This window comes from Triturus cristatus, chromosome 8, assembly GCF_964204655.1.
Source record: "Triturus cristatus chromosome 8, aTriCri1.1, whole genome shotgun sequence".
NCBI lineage: Eukaryota > Metazoa > Chordata > Amphibia > Caudata > Salamandridae > Triturus > Triturus cristatus.
Window position 1 is genome coordinate 1,671,972,912 of NC_140591.1, and position 19,608 is coordinate 1,671,992,519.

At 44.7% G+C, this 19,608-nt stretch overlaps 1 protein-coding gene across 1 annotated transcript in view; it reads left to right on the forward strand.

Annotated features, from left to right (window-relative positions):
* Nucleotides 1–19,608, forward strand: part of LOC146808560 (extracellular calcium-sensing receptor-like) — a 134,024-nt gene that overhangs the window by 73,745 nt on the left and 40,671 nt on the right. The window contains exons 6-7 of the mRNA XM_085624008.1: nucleotides 13,817–14,035; nucleotides 19,123–19,243. Of these exons, the coding sequence (XP_085480134.1) occupies nucleotides 13,817–14,035; nucleotides 19,123–19,243 (340 nt within the window). The remainder of the gene's footprint in view (nucleotides 1–13,816; nucleotides 14,036–19,122; nucleotides 19,244–19,608) is intronic.

The following is a 19,608-nucleotide window of genomic DNA, read 5'->3' on the forward strand; positions in this document are numbered from 1 at the left end:
TTAAAATGTTTCTTATTTTGCTATATATAACAGTATATTATTAATTTTTAATATGCATGTTTAGAAATGTAGAAATATAAATAAAATACACTTTAAAAACACATTTTGAAAAATGTGTTACTTGTGCTATTAAAATTTGTAATTAATAATATTATTTTTTACAAACATATAGCTAACAGTTTTGTATTACAATTCTAAACACCAACATTAGTTCTTAAATAGCAGAACCTATTTATACTACTTAGCAAAACAATTTTAAACAAAAGATTAAAATTATGAAATTGAATAAGCACACTACAACATACACCATTTAAAAAAAAAATCCAGGCACTGAAAGGTTGGCATTTTACTATTCCCAGCCCAATCTATAGAAATTTTTGGAATGCTCTGGACACAATAAGTTTAAAAATTACTATTCTCACTCCAATCAACAATAATTTGAGGAAGGTGTTGGGCACTAAAGAGGTGACATTTAACATTCACACTCCAATCTTTAACAACATTAATTTATACATTTAACAACTATATTTGCATAGCATTAAAATAGTTAATATTAAATGTTAATATCCTATTTTATCAAATCTCCCTACTAAATAAAAAAAAGTTACTAAACATATACAATAAAACGCAATACAATACATTACATATACAAAATATTGCTTACAAAAATAATTTTTTAAATCAATATTAAAAAAAACAGCTGAAATTATATTTTTACTTTTGATATTCCTGTGAATAATATTTTTGGCATCCCGATATTCTTGAAACAATATTTTTGTTTCACTATATTGTTTTGATATATTGTCCAAACACCCCGTAGGCTTCACAGCAACATCCTACCATAGAGTTCCTTTTCAACATTCACATAATGATCTCCACAGAAGAGGCCGACACAACAATAGATAGTTATAGATGAAGTGTAACTGTTTCTTAATCTTTGTTATGACTTAGATTTAGTAGATACTTACATGTATAGTTTCAGGTAAGAAAAAGTTACTTGAAAGTATACAAACCTAAACCTAGGCTACAACTTTCCATGAAAAAACAATCAGGTAATGAGTTGAAAATGGTTGTTATTATAAATGAATAGCTCCTACAAGATTAAGAACTACATTGGATTAAACGGTGGTGGTTAGGGTAGGATGGGTAAGGTGGTAAGAGTAGTTGTGAGGATGACTGTGGTGACTGGGGTAGTGTTAGGTCCATGGGGGTGGTAGGTGGTGGTGTGGAGGTGGTGGTGGTAGGAGGGTGGTGGTAGCGTGGCAGTGGTGCTACTAAGGTGGTGGTGGTAAGTAGGGGTGATAGGTTAGTAAAGTGGTGGAGTTGTGGTGGTAGTGTGGTGTGGTGGTGGTAAGGTGGTGTGTTGATGGTGGGCGTGATATTGGTAGGGTGCTTACAGTAGGGTAGTGGTAGGGTAGTTGTGGTACATTGATAGTGGTAGGATTTGGTTGATATATGCATTTACTGTGCCTCCATTTGTCTGAGCAGGTGTATGAAAGAGAGGCTGTTTAGATGTTTATGACCTCCTATTTCCCAAATAAACATAATTTCAGAAAACCCTACATAAAGTATGATTTTAATGAGGCAACAGGTACTATTAAAAAATGCAGCAAAAGAGAATGGTTCCTCATGAAATTTGAAAAGATTGAGACATGAAGCGCTTTGGGGCATTGTTAATGTCATATTTGCAATATAGAAGAATAAATAATATAAAAACTAGTTATATTGAGATAGATACAACTGTTCCTCTACCTGGACACATTGTGCCGCCAAAAACAGGGTCTTGTTCTTTATCCACCTCTGTTACACCACGGAGTGTTTACGTCATATCAAATTTGCCTCGCCATCCCATCACCCAATAGCCATAAGCATCCTTGCAATATGCATCAGCAACATGTAACACTGTGGAAGTTGTACCCTCACTAGTACCTTTTTAATGATAACCTCCATATTAGCAAAGACACAATGCTTGCCACTAAAAAGGCAGTTCTGTCTCAAGTGTCCCCACTTGGTAGCCAGAGGCAGAGGTATATGAATGTCTTGGAAGATGTCAGACCTATGGGTTACTAGGTGGTGAGCCAGTGGCTGCTTTAGGCCTCTCACTGGTGGCTCAGGGACATGCAATCAGCAGACATGTTTCTCTTCTGTCTGACCATAACAATGACAAATTACATTATGTGCAAGCTTGGTTGCCACAAACCTCATGTGATGTGTTTGTGTATGTAAAATGGGATAATACGCGATAGGGTCAACTCCTTGACTTTTTCTCACACTCCTTTTTGTACAACACAGAGAGGGATGGGATGGTAGAATGTTCCAAACAACAATATAGAGTGGGTAACGGGGAAAACGGCCTGCAAACACATGCACTCTTGTGGAACACTGCAATTAGAATTAATAAAAACAACCTCTAAAACTGCACGAGTAGCGAAAGGACACTGGTCACTGTAAAAGAGCAGTATTTGAGCCTTGGTCCGCTGGAGGTACTAACACACAAAAAAGAAGTAAAGCCAGCACATGTAAACGAGAGAAAAGCAATGAAATGCGAGTTGGCAATGGAGCAAACCAATGGTAAGCACTGAACAAGATCTAGTACCTGGTAAGTAAACACAACGGGGAATATTCCCAAGAACGTGTGATAACTACCGCAAGAGTAGCTCAATGCAACTCTCAACATCGTAGCCTATCACGGGAAAATAACACCGTGCCAATGTGGAATTCACAACAAGGAGGCCCCAAGCGATAGTTTGCCGAAACCGCGGCCAATGCCTGCGATACAACCACCTCGATGGAGATAAAAACACAAACCCAGCGCTAAACAACCTGCGATGGGCCAAAGCGCGATGAGAAAACAGTGACAACCAGCGCCAGGGCAGCAATACTTACGCATGATGCAGGAAAAAGCACAAGAACAGCATACGGAGAATGCCACAGAACAAAATACATCAACAGCGGAGTACCACGGATGCACCATGACCGACAGCAGAGGACAACATATACACCACAACATCCAAGCACCGTGGAAGAACAAAACTGACAGGGACACCGCATGAAAGAGACCATTGGCAGACAAACCAGAGCTGTAGGAGCGACTCACCCACCGTGCAGCATACGCAGATAAGCAGAAGTACAAACAGCAACCCCTCCACAACTGAATACAGGACACAACTGGTTCCGCAAATGTGCAAAACCTGGCACATCACACCTGAAACCACAGGAAAATGTAACATGACAATGTACAAGTACAAACTGTGACCTGCAAATATGTTTTAATCACACATGCAGTGCATTTGGACTTCTTCTATTGTCCCATGATTGACATGGACGGCCACAATGTGACGTGCTCATGAGAAGTAAGTGTCAGTGATGGTGTTCCTACGGGCCATTTCTGCTGCAGCTGCAGCGGGATGTGAGCCACCTGCCCCATCATCACCATCATCATCCGGTACCTCTGGAACTGGGATCCATGGGGCATTGGTGGGAACACAGATGTTGTGCAACACACAACATGCAACGATCATCTTGCACACGATGTCTGAGCTGTACAGGAGCTTTCCACCTGTGCATTCAACGATGCCTCTGGTGCGTATGTGGGCCTCACTGTACTGCCTCTGGGCAGGTGTGTTCGGGTCTTGGAGGGTTGTCATCATCCCAGGGCAGAGTGCATATCCTTGATCACCTGTGACAGTGCAGAGAGAAAAGAGTCAATACTTGGTTTGGCAGGATCTGATGGCAGGCCCACTAATACAGTGACGCCTGTGCTGGCTGTGTGTAGGGTGAGTGCAAGCCAGCCCTCAGGGAGTAGCTGGTGCTGGCAACAACTCCAACAGTCATCGGCCACTCAGAAATACAATGTCAGAACTACAAGGGGGAATGACTCGAGTCGCACAGGGCTAGTGGCCCCGGATGCACAGCGGCCGACACGGGCCCACCGCCACAGGACACTGACCTGCGGGAGACTGGGGTAGGGTCATGAGCGCAGAGCAGGACCTCACATGTGTCATGGGTGCCTTCCGCGGAGTGTCACGGGGGAGAATGGGAGGCCTACCCCCAGGGCATGATGCAGAGGGCACATGCCAGCTGTGTCTGGCAACATGGCGGATATGAATAACACAGACCCAGGCCAGGTACCAAATCCGTTCCTGTCAGTTGCAGATGACAACCCCCAGGCCACAGGCTCAGACACCAACGATGTACCGCCAGAGGATGACGGTCACTCATGGCGCACAGGGTTAGTGGCACCACGTGTCGCAGGCCTGCAATATGGGAATATGCCTCACTGATTGAAGGGAGTCTTGTGCTGTGGCTGCTGCCATGGACTTGGGGTCACTGCCATTCAGGACTCAGGACAATGTTCCACATGTGGGACCTACTGGGCCAAAGAGGACGCGGGTAGAGCATGTAAATTAGTAAGGAGTGATGTGGACCAGCGTCGGGAGGGCCAGCGAGAGTCTGCAGAGGCTGCAGAGGTCGCGGGACTCGGGCTTGGTGCCTCCACTGGCACATGTCGGGCCCTCTTTGACACATGACGATGTCGACAGGTGAGCAGTGCGGCACTGGGGCGGGCAGGCCTGGTCCGTGCATCAGCGTCCTGGGGTGCAGCAGGTGCACAGGGTCGCAGGCCCTGCTGCTCATGGCATCAGGCTCATGGCAGGCAGTAAGGCATCTCACTGTCAGTGATGTTAGCCTTCCCGGGAGTGAATCACGCTCTGTGCAATGGGGTTTGTCACCACACCCATTATGCTCACGCACACAGGGGGGGATGAAGGGTGCAACACTTTAGCTATCTGTCCCACGGCCTGGGGTGGCATGGTTGCATCCACTGCTCACTACTCACCAGTCTGCATGGACATATCAGTTGTTTGCATTCCCATGTCTGTCCTGCACATCCATTACTCACTTCTTGTTGTATACATTCCCACTCACGGTTCACTTGCATCCTCGCACATGGCTGCATTCCGCATCTCCACACGTTCAGATGTTGTGTGGCTGTGATGCTATGTAATGTCTTTATTGGGTGCAGGGGTAGCCAAGGATGACCATGGATTGGTGTAATCGTGTCTGGTAGGTGGTCATGTAGTTTGACAAGTTGTATGTGGTTTGGTCACGTGTGCATTCCCACAGTTGTGTGTTGTGTGTTGGTGGCTTTGGGGGGGTGTGATGTGTTGATTTGGCACTTATCAACGAGCAGTCCCGTTCCATGTGTGCCATCCTGGAAGCGCTGGTTGATGATGGACTGTTGGAAGATGAAGGAATCATGCACAATGCCTGGGTAGTTGGCGACGACATTGGTGAAGAGTCCCCGGTGGTCCACTATTGACTGCACATTGATGGAATGCTGATTCTTTGGGTTGCAGTAGTGGTGTGCAGTATCCACAGGGGGCACAAGTGGGACATGTGTGCAGTCGATAGCCCCAACAAGGCCAGAAAGCCTTGCTTTGTCTCCAGCTGTTCCTGCTCAGTTTTGGGGAAGTGAAGGTACTGGGGTATGAAGCAGAAGATGGCATCCAGGACAGGTGTGATGAACTTTGATAGGGCTGGCTGTGAGACCCCTCCGACTCTGGCAATTGTTGGTTGGAAGGTACCAGAGGCCAACAGATGCAGCAGAGCCAGCAGCTTTGTCTGCAGAGGGATGTTGGTTCTCCACTGTGTTGGGACCATCAGCCTATGGGCGATGTGGGTCATGATGCGGAGGATGTTTAACCTTTTGAGCCTGTAGTGGGCAATGACTTCCTCGGGCGTTAAATCTGTGAGAGTGGTGCGCTTTCAGTAGGTTCGCTGTCTTACTCTGCACTGCTGATGTGGTGGTCGGGGGGTCGGGTCCGGGTCCTAGGGGTTGGCGGTCCTGGGAGTGGTGGCGGTGGGTGTTGTGGCCCTGTTGGGGCTCCGAGCTGCATGATGAGTAGCTCCGTGGCGTTGTTTGTTCTTTGGGTGTGGCTGTGTGCGGGGTTCCATTGCCTACTGCAGGTATTCGTCCGTCTTTACACCTGCTTGAGGCAGGTGTTAAATACTTGCGGCAACCGTGGCTTATCGCCTGTTTTTGGTTTGCTTTGCAGATCTGTCAGTTCGTTTTGAAAGTGGTGTTGTGTTTCTTTCTTGTGTTTTTGCACCGGGAACATCTCATTGGGGTTAGTTGGTGGTGACTTTCATGGCCTTGTAAATATGGCACTTTTCCACGCACTAGTGTGCGTGAAAGGGGCATTGAATGGGTGTTGCTGTGGGTATCCCCACACAACATCCATGGAACCTGATGCATCCCAGATTTACAGGGTTTTGTAACCTGAGAATGCGCCAGATTCTTACACCTCCTCAGGGGAACCAGTTGGGAGGCACAATAATTAGAAATGCCTTTATTTCTTCTCATTTTCTTTTTCTATGTATGCTGCATTCGGTCCCTTACTGCACTAAAGCAATCACCCCTACAACACAGACACCCTTGCACCATGATGCAAGGGTGCCTGCTTTGGTGCATGTCAGCCCACTGTGCACCATCGTAGGGGTAAAGGAAAGGAATGTGCTATATCTTGTAGATACCATGCATTAATGACCTTTTCTGCATGACAGCACAGCAGGAAGGCCTGCTTCAAAATATTGTAAATGTGGCCCTTCATCTTTAGTCTCTGCAGCTTTTGCAGTGTAGGTCAAGCAAAATACCATGTGTGCTGGTACCTGCTTCTGAGGGCTCTGCGAGTGAGATGACTCCAAAAACATCAAGCACTGCATACTCTGACATGCTCTGTATCTCCTCACAGTGCTTGTCTGCCTGTCACCATACAGAAAAGGAAGGAGTCTGGCCTCCTCATGTGCACATGCCTGGAAAGCACCACAGAGCAAAATAAACTATGGGCAGAGGGAGTAGGTCACTAAGGTTAGCAGAGCTTTCTGATAGAGCAGCATACATTGAATCATCCCTCATGAATTAAAACAGTGAAATGAGCCATGTTCCCCACCAGAAGACATGCTCCTACAAATGATCTGAAAGCTGCCTGAACAGAACTTACCATGCAAAGAGCCCAGGAGTCGATGAAGAAAGCAGTGCCTTGAAACCCAAAATAGCAGGAGGAGAAAGGCCAATGCAGAAGCCCAACATCAAGCGGGTGGAGTGGCACATAGTAGTATAAAGCACCACAGGCACTGAGCCTTCTTTGCTTCATGACATTTGTCAAGTTGCTGGCCTCACGTTCACTTGCATAACAATGTACATAAGCCTCACATGAAGCCTACATAATAGGAAGGGTTAGCTCACTAGACCTGCAACTGAAGGGAGCTAATTCAGCAGGCTGTGCACATTGACACAGGCAAAATGCCATCACTCACTGAAGTAATGGATGAATTAGGCTAGCCGATTGCCGCTCGCTGTCTCCTTTGGAGGGCAAAATAAAATGTTAAAGACAGATGAACAGACCAATGGATAAAGAAGGATGGCTGAAACCCTATCTAGTAAGTGTGTGATGCGAAACCAAAAAAATAGCCAATCTTACCCTATATCTGTCCACTATGTCCATTAAATGAATCCCAATAGCTTTTTTCTCTCTCCAACACTATTTAATATGTATTTGGAGGCAATACTGTCCATTCTGAGCAGCTCCAATATGTATTCCCACTTCTATGAAGAAGACACATAGGTCTGTCCAAAGATCTCTTCTCCTCAAGATGTAGAGCACAAGGCCAAAGGGGCATATTTACAAGGCGGCGATTGAAAATTATCACTGCTTTTGCGGCCGTTTTCGGCCGAAAAGCGGCGATAATTTTATCGCCTAATTGGCAAGGTCACGCTAACGTGTGAAACCTTGCATTAGCGCACGTATTCTTAACGCCCAGTTTTGCATCTCTAACGAGATGCAAAGTGGGCGTTCCTGACCTGACATGACAAGAGAAATGTCGCTAAGCGACAGTTCTCCTACCATCAAGCCCCACGCTATGAAGCATAGTGGCAAGAAAAGTAGCGGTATCCCCTGTTATCGCTACTTTCCTTACGCCTGCTTCAGGACTGACTTAGCTATGATATCCTATGGAAGGTGGATATCATGGCTAAGTTTGTGAGGCCCTATCAAGAAGCTAACACCACATTTCGTGAGATTATCGCTGGGTTTCGTTATGATTTTTATCGCTTTTGAGATAAGCGTTGCTAATAGCACTCTATCTCAGCGATAAAAATCCACGTTAGCCGGCGATAATTATCCTAGCGCTAAGTGCGCTTAACGATAATTATCGCCGGTTGTTGCTGATATGCCCCAAAGTCTTTAAAGGTTTTCTAACCTAGATGTTGCATCATCACCTCAAACTTAACTCAACCACCTTTTGGTACTGAACCTGAACTGCAAATGTAGAGTCTGCAGAAACCTCACTCTGCAAAAACACATAAATGCAATGGGGAAAGCAGTTTGATTGCAACTTAGACATCTCTGTAAAGTAATACATGTCATACTTAAATATGATTTGAAGTTGTCAATTCAATCAAATTACTTTATTCGATCCATATTCAAAAAGATCATAAAAGTTCAAAGCTATAGACAAAAACATGAATCATTTTGCTAAATATTATAATTTAAAAAATCCGATTACAATCAATCTTTAAAAACCGATGAAAAGGTATCATTCATCCCAGACTATTTTACAATCTCCTAGTCTTTAGAGAAAGACATAAAAAGGATGTGACACAATAGCAAACAAAAGTGATCAGGCAACAATCGTAAAAAGAACATTCCTGGGCGGGATTGTCTAAATTTGTATTTGTGAATAATTGGGAGTAAAAATCTGTTATGGTGTTCCAAATAAAACTTACAAAAAAAGAAAATATGAAGGTTAGATTGTGGGGACACACCGCCACATAGGCAAAGCGGGAGTACTTTAAAAGGAAAAATACCCTCTGGATGACCCAACATGCAGGGGATGAGATTTAACCGGAACCTAAGTACTATACATTTATTGTGTTGATTTGTTACAGAAAGTAAGTATCAGGTTGACCCTACATTGACAACCGGCCCTTCTAGGTAGGATCGCACCATATATTTGGTGCTGTTAATTTTATATCTTTCATTTGCCTTTGAGTTGAAAAAACTAATTGTAATCGCTTTTTTGGGATAGTTAAACATTTACTTGGGGTTTCAAAAATTCATTCTTAACCTAGTGAGCTCAGAGTGTTTTTTACATACATGATCCAAGTGATCCTATGTACATTTTCCAAAGTGAGACAGTCTTGAATAAACTGTTGGGTAGGGTTGACAGATTCCCTTCTCCAAATGGAGAGCCATGGAAGTATTGGAGCTAGGAGAATCTGGGCAGATATGTAGGGGACATGACCCCATTACCCAGCACCTCTGCGACCTCTACTGGCTCCCTTTTGAAAGAAGAATAATCTTCAAACTGCTCATACATGCCTAAAAGCCCTCCATAACACCAGACCCCAATACCCAAAGCAAAGAATCTCCTTGCACGCCCCAAAGAGAAACTCTACTCTGCCGAACTTGCCATGGCCACGGTCCCCCACATCCACAAGGCCAGAACGGGTAGCAGATCCTTCTCCTATATCACGGTCAAGACCTGGAACGGACGACCCCTCAGCATCAGATGAATCCTGACACTGCACCTATTTAGAAAGGACCTCAAGACATGGCTCTTCGGATGACCACAGAGCTGCCCGAACCCCCTTCCCTACCTCAGACCCTCACAGGTGAGTTGTGCGCTCTGTAAATCTCTGATTGATTGATTGAGGGAACATTCAATTCAGAGCGGCAATTGAAGTTTGAACAACTTTCGGGAAGACGTACCAGATTTTTCCAGAACGTGTCTGCAATGATTTGGAGGGCCTATGAATTAGTATGACCCCATACACCTGCCTCGTAGGTACCTACTGAGGTGGATCTAGTCATATACACTTTTGTAACAACATCTAATGGTTCAAACCTAACTTTTTAAGAAAAGAGTATAGGGCAGTGATACGTTTTTTCTAACATTAGGCCCCTATTAAGCATCATATGGAACCATGTTGGCATTCAATTGGATATCACCAATAAAGAAGAGAACATGTCCGCCTGTGCCAATTTCCGTCCCGGAAAGATGGTGTCTTCTTCTCCTTACAACCAGTGACTAAAACAAAAGACGTTGCCTCATTGGTTTGTAAGTCTAATTTTTGCATAAAATTCATATATACCTCTAAGAGTTTATTAAGCGTTAGACCGGTGCATCTGAAGGTAATTCTATCACTTTAAGCAAAGTTTTGACTTTGGGAACTCCTTGCACTACTAATTGGTATTCCAAATCTTCACCTGGCCACTCTTCAAGCAACAGTGAATACACCCTAAAAAATGAATCTGCACTGGGTCAGAAAAATAAAACCTAATTAAATTAATAAAACAAGACCAAAATGACAAAAATCCAATAGGTAGAACTTGAGATGTGAATTTTTACAGAATACACTGTAAAATGGTTCTTAGAAACAATACGTGTTTAAATTAGGCCTGGGCGAAAATTTCGTTCCGTTCGCGGAAATTGCGATAATTTGACATTTTCGCGTTCCGCGGAGAGCGCGAAAATGTCAAAAATTCCGGTTTCCGCAGCTTGGCGATAATTTGTTTCTTGCTCGCGCTGTAAAATAATACATTCTCGCGCGCGTGCGATCGCCTTACCTGAATCTCTGCGTTCGCCGACAAGTTTTCTTGATCCGGTCGCGTTCTCCATGAGATGTTGTATTGTTTTTAGCCATTTGCGCTGTCTCGCGACAGTTCGTGCCTGCAGTGACGTCATGCGTCGCGCGATCACGTCTTTCTTCTCGCGATCATGCACCGCGAGACAACTCAAAACAAGATGGCCGCGCCCGCAAGCAACCACATGGGTAAGTTGGCGACCCGCAACCATGCAGAAAATCTCGCGAACATGCCGGAAAAAAACTTCCGCATCTTCGCGATATTTCCGCTTGTTTGCGATAATTGTAAACATTTTCGCGATAATTTGCTAAAGTTAATTTCGCAAATTTCGCCCACCCCTAGTTTAAATTGGATATCGGGTTGCTCTGGATAGGGGCAAGGTCAAACGTTCAGGAGGACCATGTTGAAGCATGGGCCTGACACAGGGACCTACTTAAGCCCTCTGAATAAAGTATCTTGATCCTGGTTTGCGTCTATATCCAGAAAGAAGCAGGATGTAGGCGATGTGATGTGTTAGTTCCAATCCCACAACAGAGGGAGATGCCTTGGATTTCTCCATGCCAAGTCGGTGATGTATCAGTTCCAAGGGCAATGAGCTGGTCCCAAATCCGATGTACCATGTCCACTCCATGCAATGATGAGGATGCACTGGTTCTGATTCATACAACGCAAAGATGCACTGATTCTGGTCCCCACAATGACCAAGATGCACCGGTTCTGATGAGAATATGTTGGTTGGCTGATGAAGCACCTTAGGCCTCACTTCCAAGGGTCCAGGACTGGGGTGGCACAACTTGGCAGGGCAGACTCACAGATGACAGTGTCCAGGTGCAGATGCAGGCAAGTTGGAAGTCCTTCATGTCCCCGAGACTTCAGTCAGGGGGCCAGCCAGCAAGCCATTGGAGTCACTCTGGATCCAAATGATGCAGGTCTTGTCCCTCTCACCCAGGCAGGGGAACAGAAGGTTGTAGGGCAGAACAGCAAGGCAGGAGTCTATCAAAGCATCAGTCACTGGATTCAAGCTAGCCTGGCTGATGAGGGCTGTTAACCCGAAACCGGTCCTAGGATGCTTGTTTCCAGTTCAGGAAAGACCTGGCTTGGCAGTTCAGGCTGGACTGTTCCCATGAGACACAGGGTCAAGACTAATTTGCATATAGCCGGGTCTGAACTGAGGTGGCAAAGTGAGCTAAAGAACGATGATGGATTCAACCCAGATCTGTGACTGGGGGTGTGTGTCTGAAAAGTTTTAGCACTCCGTCCATCATCTCCTTGTGTTTGCTTTGTTCGCCCTAAGTTGACAGGGTATGCCCAGACGTGGGTCCCTTGCTCTCTTTGCCACTGGATTCAAGCTAGCCTGGCTGATGAAGGCTGCTAGCCCGAAACCGGTCCCAGGATTCTTGTTTCCGACTCAGGGAAGACCTGGCTACGCAGTTCGGGCTGGACTGTTCCCATGAGGCACAGGGTCAAAACTGATTTCCATATAGCCGGGTCTGAACTGAGGTGGCAAAGTAAGCTAAAGAACGGTGATGGATTCAACCCAGATGTGTGACTGGGGGTGAGTGTCTGAAACGTTTCAGCACTCCGTCCATCATCTCCTTGTGTTGACTTTCTAAAAGAGGCATTTTCAGAGATACAATTTAATTCCAACTTCATCATAAATTGTCATTTTAAATTGTGAGTCCAGAGACACCACACTTGAGAAGTCTATCTTGTCACAATTGGAAATTACACTTAAAAGATATAACAAGGTAATCCCAATGTAATGCTCTGGAGAGATAGTCCTTGCAGTATTGAAAAATAAATGTGGGTGTTATTTACTACCAAGGAATGTAAAACATAAAAGTACATGCCGTGCCATTAAAATACATTGCACTCTGCCCTGTGGGTTACTCAAAGCCTACCTTAGGGGTGATTTATATGTATAAAAAGGGGAGGTTTAGTCCTGGTTTATCTTGCCAGGGTGAAATGCCATTGTAACTTAACAAACAGGCTCTTTTAATGGCAGGCCTTAGCCATGGTTAGTGGGCTACATAAGTGGGTGGCTCATTGAGTGCTCTGGACCCACTAGTAGCATTTAATTTAAAGGCCCTGGGCATATGCAGTGCATTTTATTAGGGACTTATAAATAAATTAAATATGCAATTTGAGGATGATCCAAAATTACTATGTGTAGGGGAGAGAGCACAGGCACTTTAGCACTGGTTAGTAGTAGTAGTAAAGAGTCGTAAAGCCAGCCAAAATGAGAGCAGGCCATGTGCCCACTATATAAACACCTTCAATAAATAATAAATACATCTTATGGGTTGTGGTTAAAAATTATAAACATTCTTAAAAGAACTCTGAAATATTAAAGGCAATTTTTGGGCACAGCTGCCAGAGGAGAACCTCACAACATATTAAAATCATTCAGGACTCCAATAAGTGCTTACTTTGTACAGGTGTTGCTGGTGCTCGAAATTGATACTTGTTGCTTAACACTGCCTCTTAGTTATAACAGTCCACCACACAGTGTGACTGTCTAATTTTTAGTAAATCATATCAGCAGAGTGTCTAAAACATAAATATACATAAAAATAAATATCAAGATCAGCATGCCCAGTCCATTCTTACACCTCTGAGTGACCTGCAATAGCCTAAAGTGTTACACCTGTAGCAGAGTGATGGTTAATCAGGGTCTTGGCACTGGCATTTGGCCGAGCTGGCAGGGGCAGAGGGTAGTGCAAGCTACATTGGCATCCTGAGAAATGGCTCAGGATCTGGTACTTATGTTTTTACAAATGACTGACTCCTAGATTGCTAACTACAGATGCTGTTTTGGGGTCTTCTAATGTGGAGGTGGCCACAGTTTGTGATCCCATTTGTTGGGAGAATTTTGTCTGAATGGAATTTCATCAATGTCAGGTTCTGTTTCATATTCATCCACTGAAGCATCTGGCCATGTGCTCAGGGTAGCCTCTCAGACCTCCTCACCTGGCTGTATCTTTCAGTAATAATAGATGCTATGGGGTGTAGACGGTATGAGGAGGATGGTCTACTATAGTGTACTGACCACCTTGTAGGATTTGAATAACCAGTGATCAGATGACTAAATGAGTTCTTTTTCTGACCTTGTTGTCAATGGGCTGTATGAAAATCAGACTATGAACTATGCCTATGCTTGAATCCTCCAGGTCCTGCACTATGTGAAGAAAGTCAATATTTCCCTTCAAAATGGAGACCGGATCTGCTTTGATGCAAATGGTGATGCACCGCGTGCGTACGACATCTTCAATGTGCAGATATTGGAAGCTGATGACATTAGATTAGTGAATGTGGGCAGTTTTGATACCCAAGAAAGCGATTATGTCTATGTCAATACGAAAGCAATATTATGGGCTAATAACTCCCAGGTAAGAAGGAAATCATTCATGAGCTTTCAGGAGCATGCTATGTGCATCCCTAATAGACCAAATAGGCATAATCCTCTCACACAGTATTAAAGAAGCTGCCGAAATATTGTAGTAATCAAGTCCAGGCTGATTGTGATGTTTTAAGAGGATTTATTCAGGTTGGTTACAAGATGAGTAATACTGTAGTATTCAGCCCCACCAGGAGCAGCCAGCCAGGCGCCCAGCCCTTCTCCAACTGTAGATTCCCACTCCCAACATTCCATTTTACACCATTCAGGCAGCATTCCACTGGCATAGCATGAATCATAACAAACCAGGATACTACATATCCTCCTTCGTTCCAAAAGGAAAACAAAAAGGAAAACCAACATTTAGAATAACCGAAGAGAAAGAGAGCAGAAGCTAGGCGCAGGCTAAAGGAATGACAAGAGCGGAAAGAACCAGAGAGAGCAGCCCTTCTCCAACTGTAGGTTCCCACTCCCAACATTCCATCTTACACCATTCAGGCAGCATTCCACTGGCATAGCATGAACCATAACAAACCAGGATACTACAAATATCAAAACCTCTGGAAGAACCTGAAATACGTGCCTGCATGCCAGTGAAATGAGAGCTATGTTAGGGCTCACATATTGGTACCTATGGGTGTTTAGTCCTTGGGTTCAGATTTTTTTATGCAATATAACAACTTTGGTTATGCCAACTTTCACAAATAAATAATAAATACACCAATGACTTCACTGCCGACCTTCTTCCACTGGACACATACACCGTTCTGTCTAATCCTTTCCTGAGTCCTGTACTCTCTGAAACACCCTCCATTCTCTGTCCATGTCTATCCCCATTAGGGCACTATCACTGCTGATGTTAATTCCGGCTCTGAGAGGTCACACCCCTTGATGCCCCTCAGCTAGTCCTCCTGCTATGAGCCCTCATACCATGTATTCCTGCTCTACCTGGCCACATCCAGTGAACCTTCTCTCATCTACCACACCTTTATCTGAGTGGTTACACCCTGTGATCCCACCCATCTACTCCTTCTGCCCTGGACAGTCACATCCTGGGATACCTCTCATCTAGCTCTCCTGGCCTGAGCAGCCACATCGCTGTAATCCCTTACATGCAGCCCTCCTGTCATGAGCAGTATCACTCAGTGATCTCTCCCTTCTAGCCTTCCTTCCCCGGGCAGTCACACCCAGCGAGCCCTCCTATCTAAGTATCACTCTCTGAGTGGTCACATCCCACCATCCCTTCCATCTAGTCCTCTTGCTCTGAGAGGCCAGATCCAATGATCCCTCTCATCTCACCCTCCAGCCATGAGCGGCTAATCATTAGCAATCCTCTAAACAAGCCCTCCTGTTGTAGCAGTGACATCCTGTGAACCCTCCTATGCAGCCCACTATCCCTGAGCAGTCACACCTGTGAACCTGCTCATCTAGCTCTCAAGCCCTGATACCTCTCATTCAGCCCTAAGTGGTCACACCCTGTGATCCCTTCCTTTCAGTCCTCCAGCCCGGGGCAGTCAAATCCAGTAATCCCTTCCATCTAGCCCTGCTACTCTGAGTGCCCAAAGCACTTCTTTTCCTGAGTGATCACAATCGGCGATCCCTTACTTCTAGCCTTCATACCCTGGGCAGGCACACCCCATGATCCCTCCCATCTAGCCCTCCTGCCCTGAGTGGTCATACTCTGTGATCCCTTTCTTTTAGTCTTCCTACCAGAGGCAGTCAGACTCAGTGATCCCTTCCATCTATCCCTCCAGCTCTGAGTAGTCACACCTAGTGATCCATCCCATCTACCACACCTGATTTTAGTGGACATATCCTGTGATCTCTCCCATCCAGCACTCCTGCACTGAGTGGTCACACCTTGTGATCCCTCCATTAAGCACTCCTGCTCTGGATGATCACACCCCATAATCCCTCCTGCTCTTTCTAAGTGGTCACTTGCAGTGATCCCTCCTATCTAGACCTCCTACTATGAGTGGTCACATCCTGTGATCCCTCTCAACCAGCGCTCCGGCCCTGAGTGGTCACACCCAATGATCCCTCTATTCAAGTCCTTCTGCCCCACGCAGTCACACCCTGTGCTCCCTCCCATCTGCCGCTCCAATGATGTCTCGCATCAAACCCTCCTACTTGAGGTGATCACATCCATTGACTGGTCACATCTAGTGCTCTGGCTGTCTGTGGTCGCATCCGGTGATCTCCCCCTTCAGGCACTTGTTCTTTGAGTGGTCACTCCCATTGATCCTTCCTGTTTAGCCCTACTGCTCTGAATGGTCACACCAAGCTGTCCCTCTTATACAGTCCTCCGGCCCTGAGTGGCACACAAAATCATCCCCAGTGACACTTCTCATGTAGCCTACTGACCATCCAGTGGTTCTCTTCATCAAGTTTTCTTCCCATCTGGTCTGCCAGATGCAAAGGTTTAAGTCAAAAATGGATTTACTTTGGTTAGTATGAAGGTAGCCACAAAATGAGCACAGAACTGTATAGTATGTGTTCTTATTGTAAACTATACAACAATATCCAGCATGTGGCCACAGTTTTAATAGCACTTAGTTACAGTTTCTGAACTGCACAAAACTAATCATCATGGTAAGGGCTTAGTTTAAAAATTTAGCCAATGTGCAGCTAGGGGCTTCTGAGCATCTAAAAGTACAAAAATGCTGACCTTCCACTTTGCAACAAAAAAATAAAAAGGGCATAGCAGAATCAACAGAATGACTATCATTAATGAAATTAAATCCTGTGATCATCACTAAAAAGGAGAGGAAAAATCAGCTTGCTAATATGTCCTTTGTATAATATCAGCCCTGACACAACTGTATGGATAAGCATCCAGAGTCTGGGGACCCATTTATCAAACTTTGACGCAGCGTAACGTAGCAAGACAACTTGCTATACTGAACAACATCACAGGAAGAGGGCAAGAATTGTGCTGCATCTACAAAGATATGGTGCATTCCCCATCTTTTCATTCTGCCTTCACACTCAGTATAGCCCAGCTCCAAAGCAAGCTCCCTTGCATCATGTTGCAAGAGTACCTGTGTTGCAGAGAAGGTTGGGTCCCTTCCTGCACAAAAATAATCTTCTGAGGATTGTTCATCTTTGTAAGTGTACTGGGGAATAGACTAAACATACTCCTGTATGTCTGAGCCCTTCACATTCTCAGCCATGTTCTATTTTAATATTCTAATATTGTCTTTTGTTGCCTTATTTTCCAAGTCCTAACATTTGTTTGTGTCTCTAGATTGTTAAGGTTTTTGTCCAGTTATTTTGACTTGTCGGTTACGCTTTGCATTGTCTCTTCCATTTCAAGTACTCTGGTCTCCCGCTGAATGATATCTGTCATAGTATAATCATCACTTCAGCCACGCTTTCCTTGAATAGCTCCATTCCTTGGTGTCTATACAACACTCACCCCTTCCACAAGCGTTGTCTTAGAAGCTGCATCTGTCCCCGCAGGCGTCACCAGCACTGTATCTCAGAGGCATGCTCTGCGTTTGATTCCCCAATAGGCTTTTGCGTGTATTCTTGTTAGCTGCGCAGCACATGCTGCCTGTTCTGGACCAAGAGATTCATAGGGATCCACTATCCAGCTAGTTTGTCTTCAGTTTTCCTTGAAATGGACCTGGAGTCCTGAATATTAAACATCAGAGAGGGCACCTTCCATCATTGTATGGAATAACAAAAAAAGCATGGGCACCCAGAAGCTGTGTCTCTCTCAGTGGACATTTGTAGTCTCAAGGGTCCCTCTATTTCAATTTCACCCTCATACAGAGTAAGAGCAGTGCACTGTATAAGGCCAACAGCCAACAGCCAAGGACTGCTGATGATTTTTAACAGCAAGTTGACACCAAGCATCGACTGCCAAGGTCGCTGATTAGAGTGGGTGCCAGCTCCGTGTCCACGGTACCCCTGGGGACCCAGCATGATTCACTCAGAGACACAGGTCACGGATATCAACCCAAATCTCCAGGAGAAACTCTAGGAGAGAATGAAGAAATACTGGGAGAAATGAACACATAATTTCTACTTCTCTGCGTCACTCCTTATTTCTCAGGGGTACCTGATAGTTCCTCCAGAAATCCCTACTAATTAAACCGCCCTGTGTTTTCAGTACCCAGGTACCCGCAACTCTGGGCACGCAGAGTTAACAGAGGCAATATCTAGATAGCTGGCAATGAACACCTTCAGTTCAAATGAAGCAGAACATTGTACACTACTTGAGCAGATGTCTAACACGACAATGTCTGTCTTTAAAATTCTACTTTAATTATTTTCTCCTAACAGCTATAAATTATGCCCATAATTATTTTATGAAAGTCATCTATTTCCGTTACATCCAAACTGTCAGTAGTGCCTTTAATTCTCTATCTGTCCTTTGGAAGATCCCGTTCTCTGTCAAGGACTTTGGGGCATATCAGCAACAACCGGCGATAATTATCGCTAAGCGCACTTAGCGCTAGGATCATTTTCGCCGGCTATCGCTGGATTCTATCGCAGAGATAGCGTGCTATCAGCAACGCTTATCTCCAAAGCGATAGAAATCCAAGTGTTAGCTAGAAAACTGTGCGATTATCACTGGAAATCCAGCGATAATCGCACTGCGACAGGCGATACATTGCTGATAGGGCAGGGTGGACTTAGCCATGTAATCCACCTCCCATTCAGATTGAAAGCAGGCATACAGGAACCTGCGTTAAGCACGGTTAGCGCTTCTTTTTTAATCGCTAAGCAGGTTAGCGATTTCCTTGTTAATTGGAGAAATGTCGTTTAGCGACATTCTCCATGTAAGTTTGGCTAGGTGCGCCCACTTTGCATCTCATTAGAGATGCAAAGCTGGGCGTTGGGGAAACGGGCGCTAATGCAAGGATTCACGCGAAAGCGTGACTTTGCTGATAATGCGATATAATTATTGTCGCTTTTTGCCTGAAAACGGACGCTAAAGCGGTGATAATTATATAGCGGCCCCTTGATAATATGCCCCTATGCACTTCAAGGTGCCCTCTGTATCTCTTTCAGATTGCACAAGTTATTTATGATTCTTTACATTCATATACTCTCTATATCCCTCCATAGGTACCGGTCTCGGTCTGCAATGCAAATTGTCTCCCTGGGTACAGAAAGGCCGCCAAAGAAGGAAAGCCCGTATGTTGCTTTGAGTGTGTTGCGTGCTCAGCTGGGGAGATCACCGACCCTCGTAAGTTTTGACATGTGGAACACTTTTTTATGAAAAGTTCTCAAACTAACATGGCTCGAATTTTTTTTAAAAGAGTTAAATGAATAGTAAACTTACCTTTCTATATACGTTCGTTTGTTTCATAATGAAGAATAATATATATTTTGTATGAGGTTGTAGAAATAATATATTGAAAATTCTACAAGACTCTATTGATCCTGAAAGCCATCAACAATTCACAAATCTAGGAGTTCACTTAGAATTTCGAAGATGTAGAGGGGAATCCTCGAGAAACATGCCATACGCCCGAGCTCCAAACTCTTGGTTCAACCACTGGTCAATGTACTTGAGAATGACCATTCTACTTATGTTGGTCCTTCCAACTC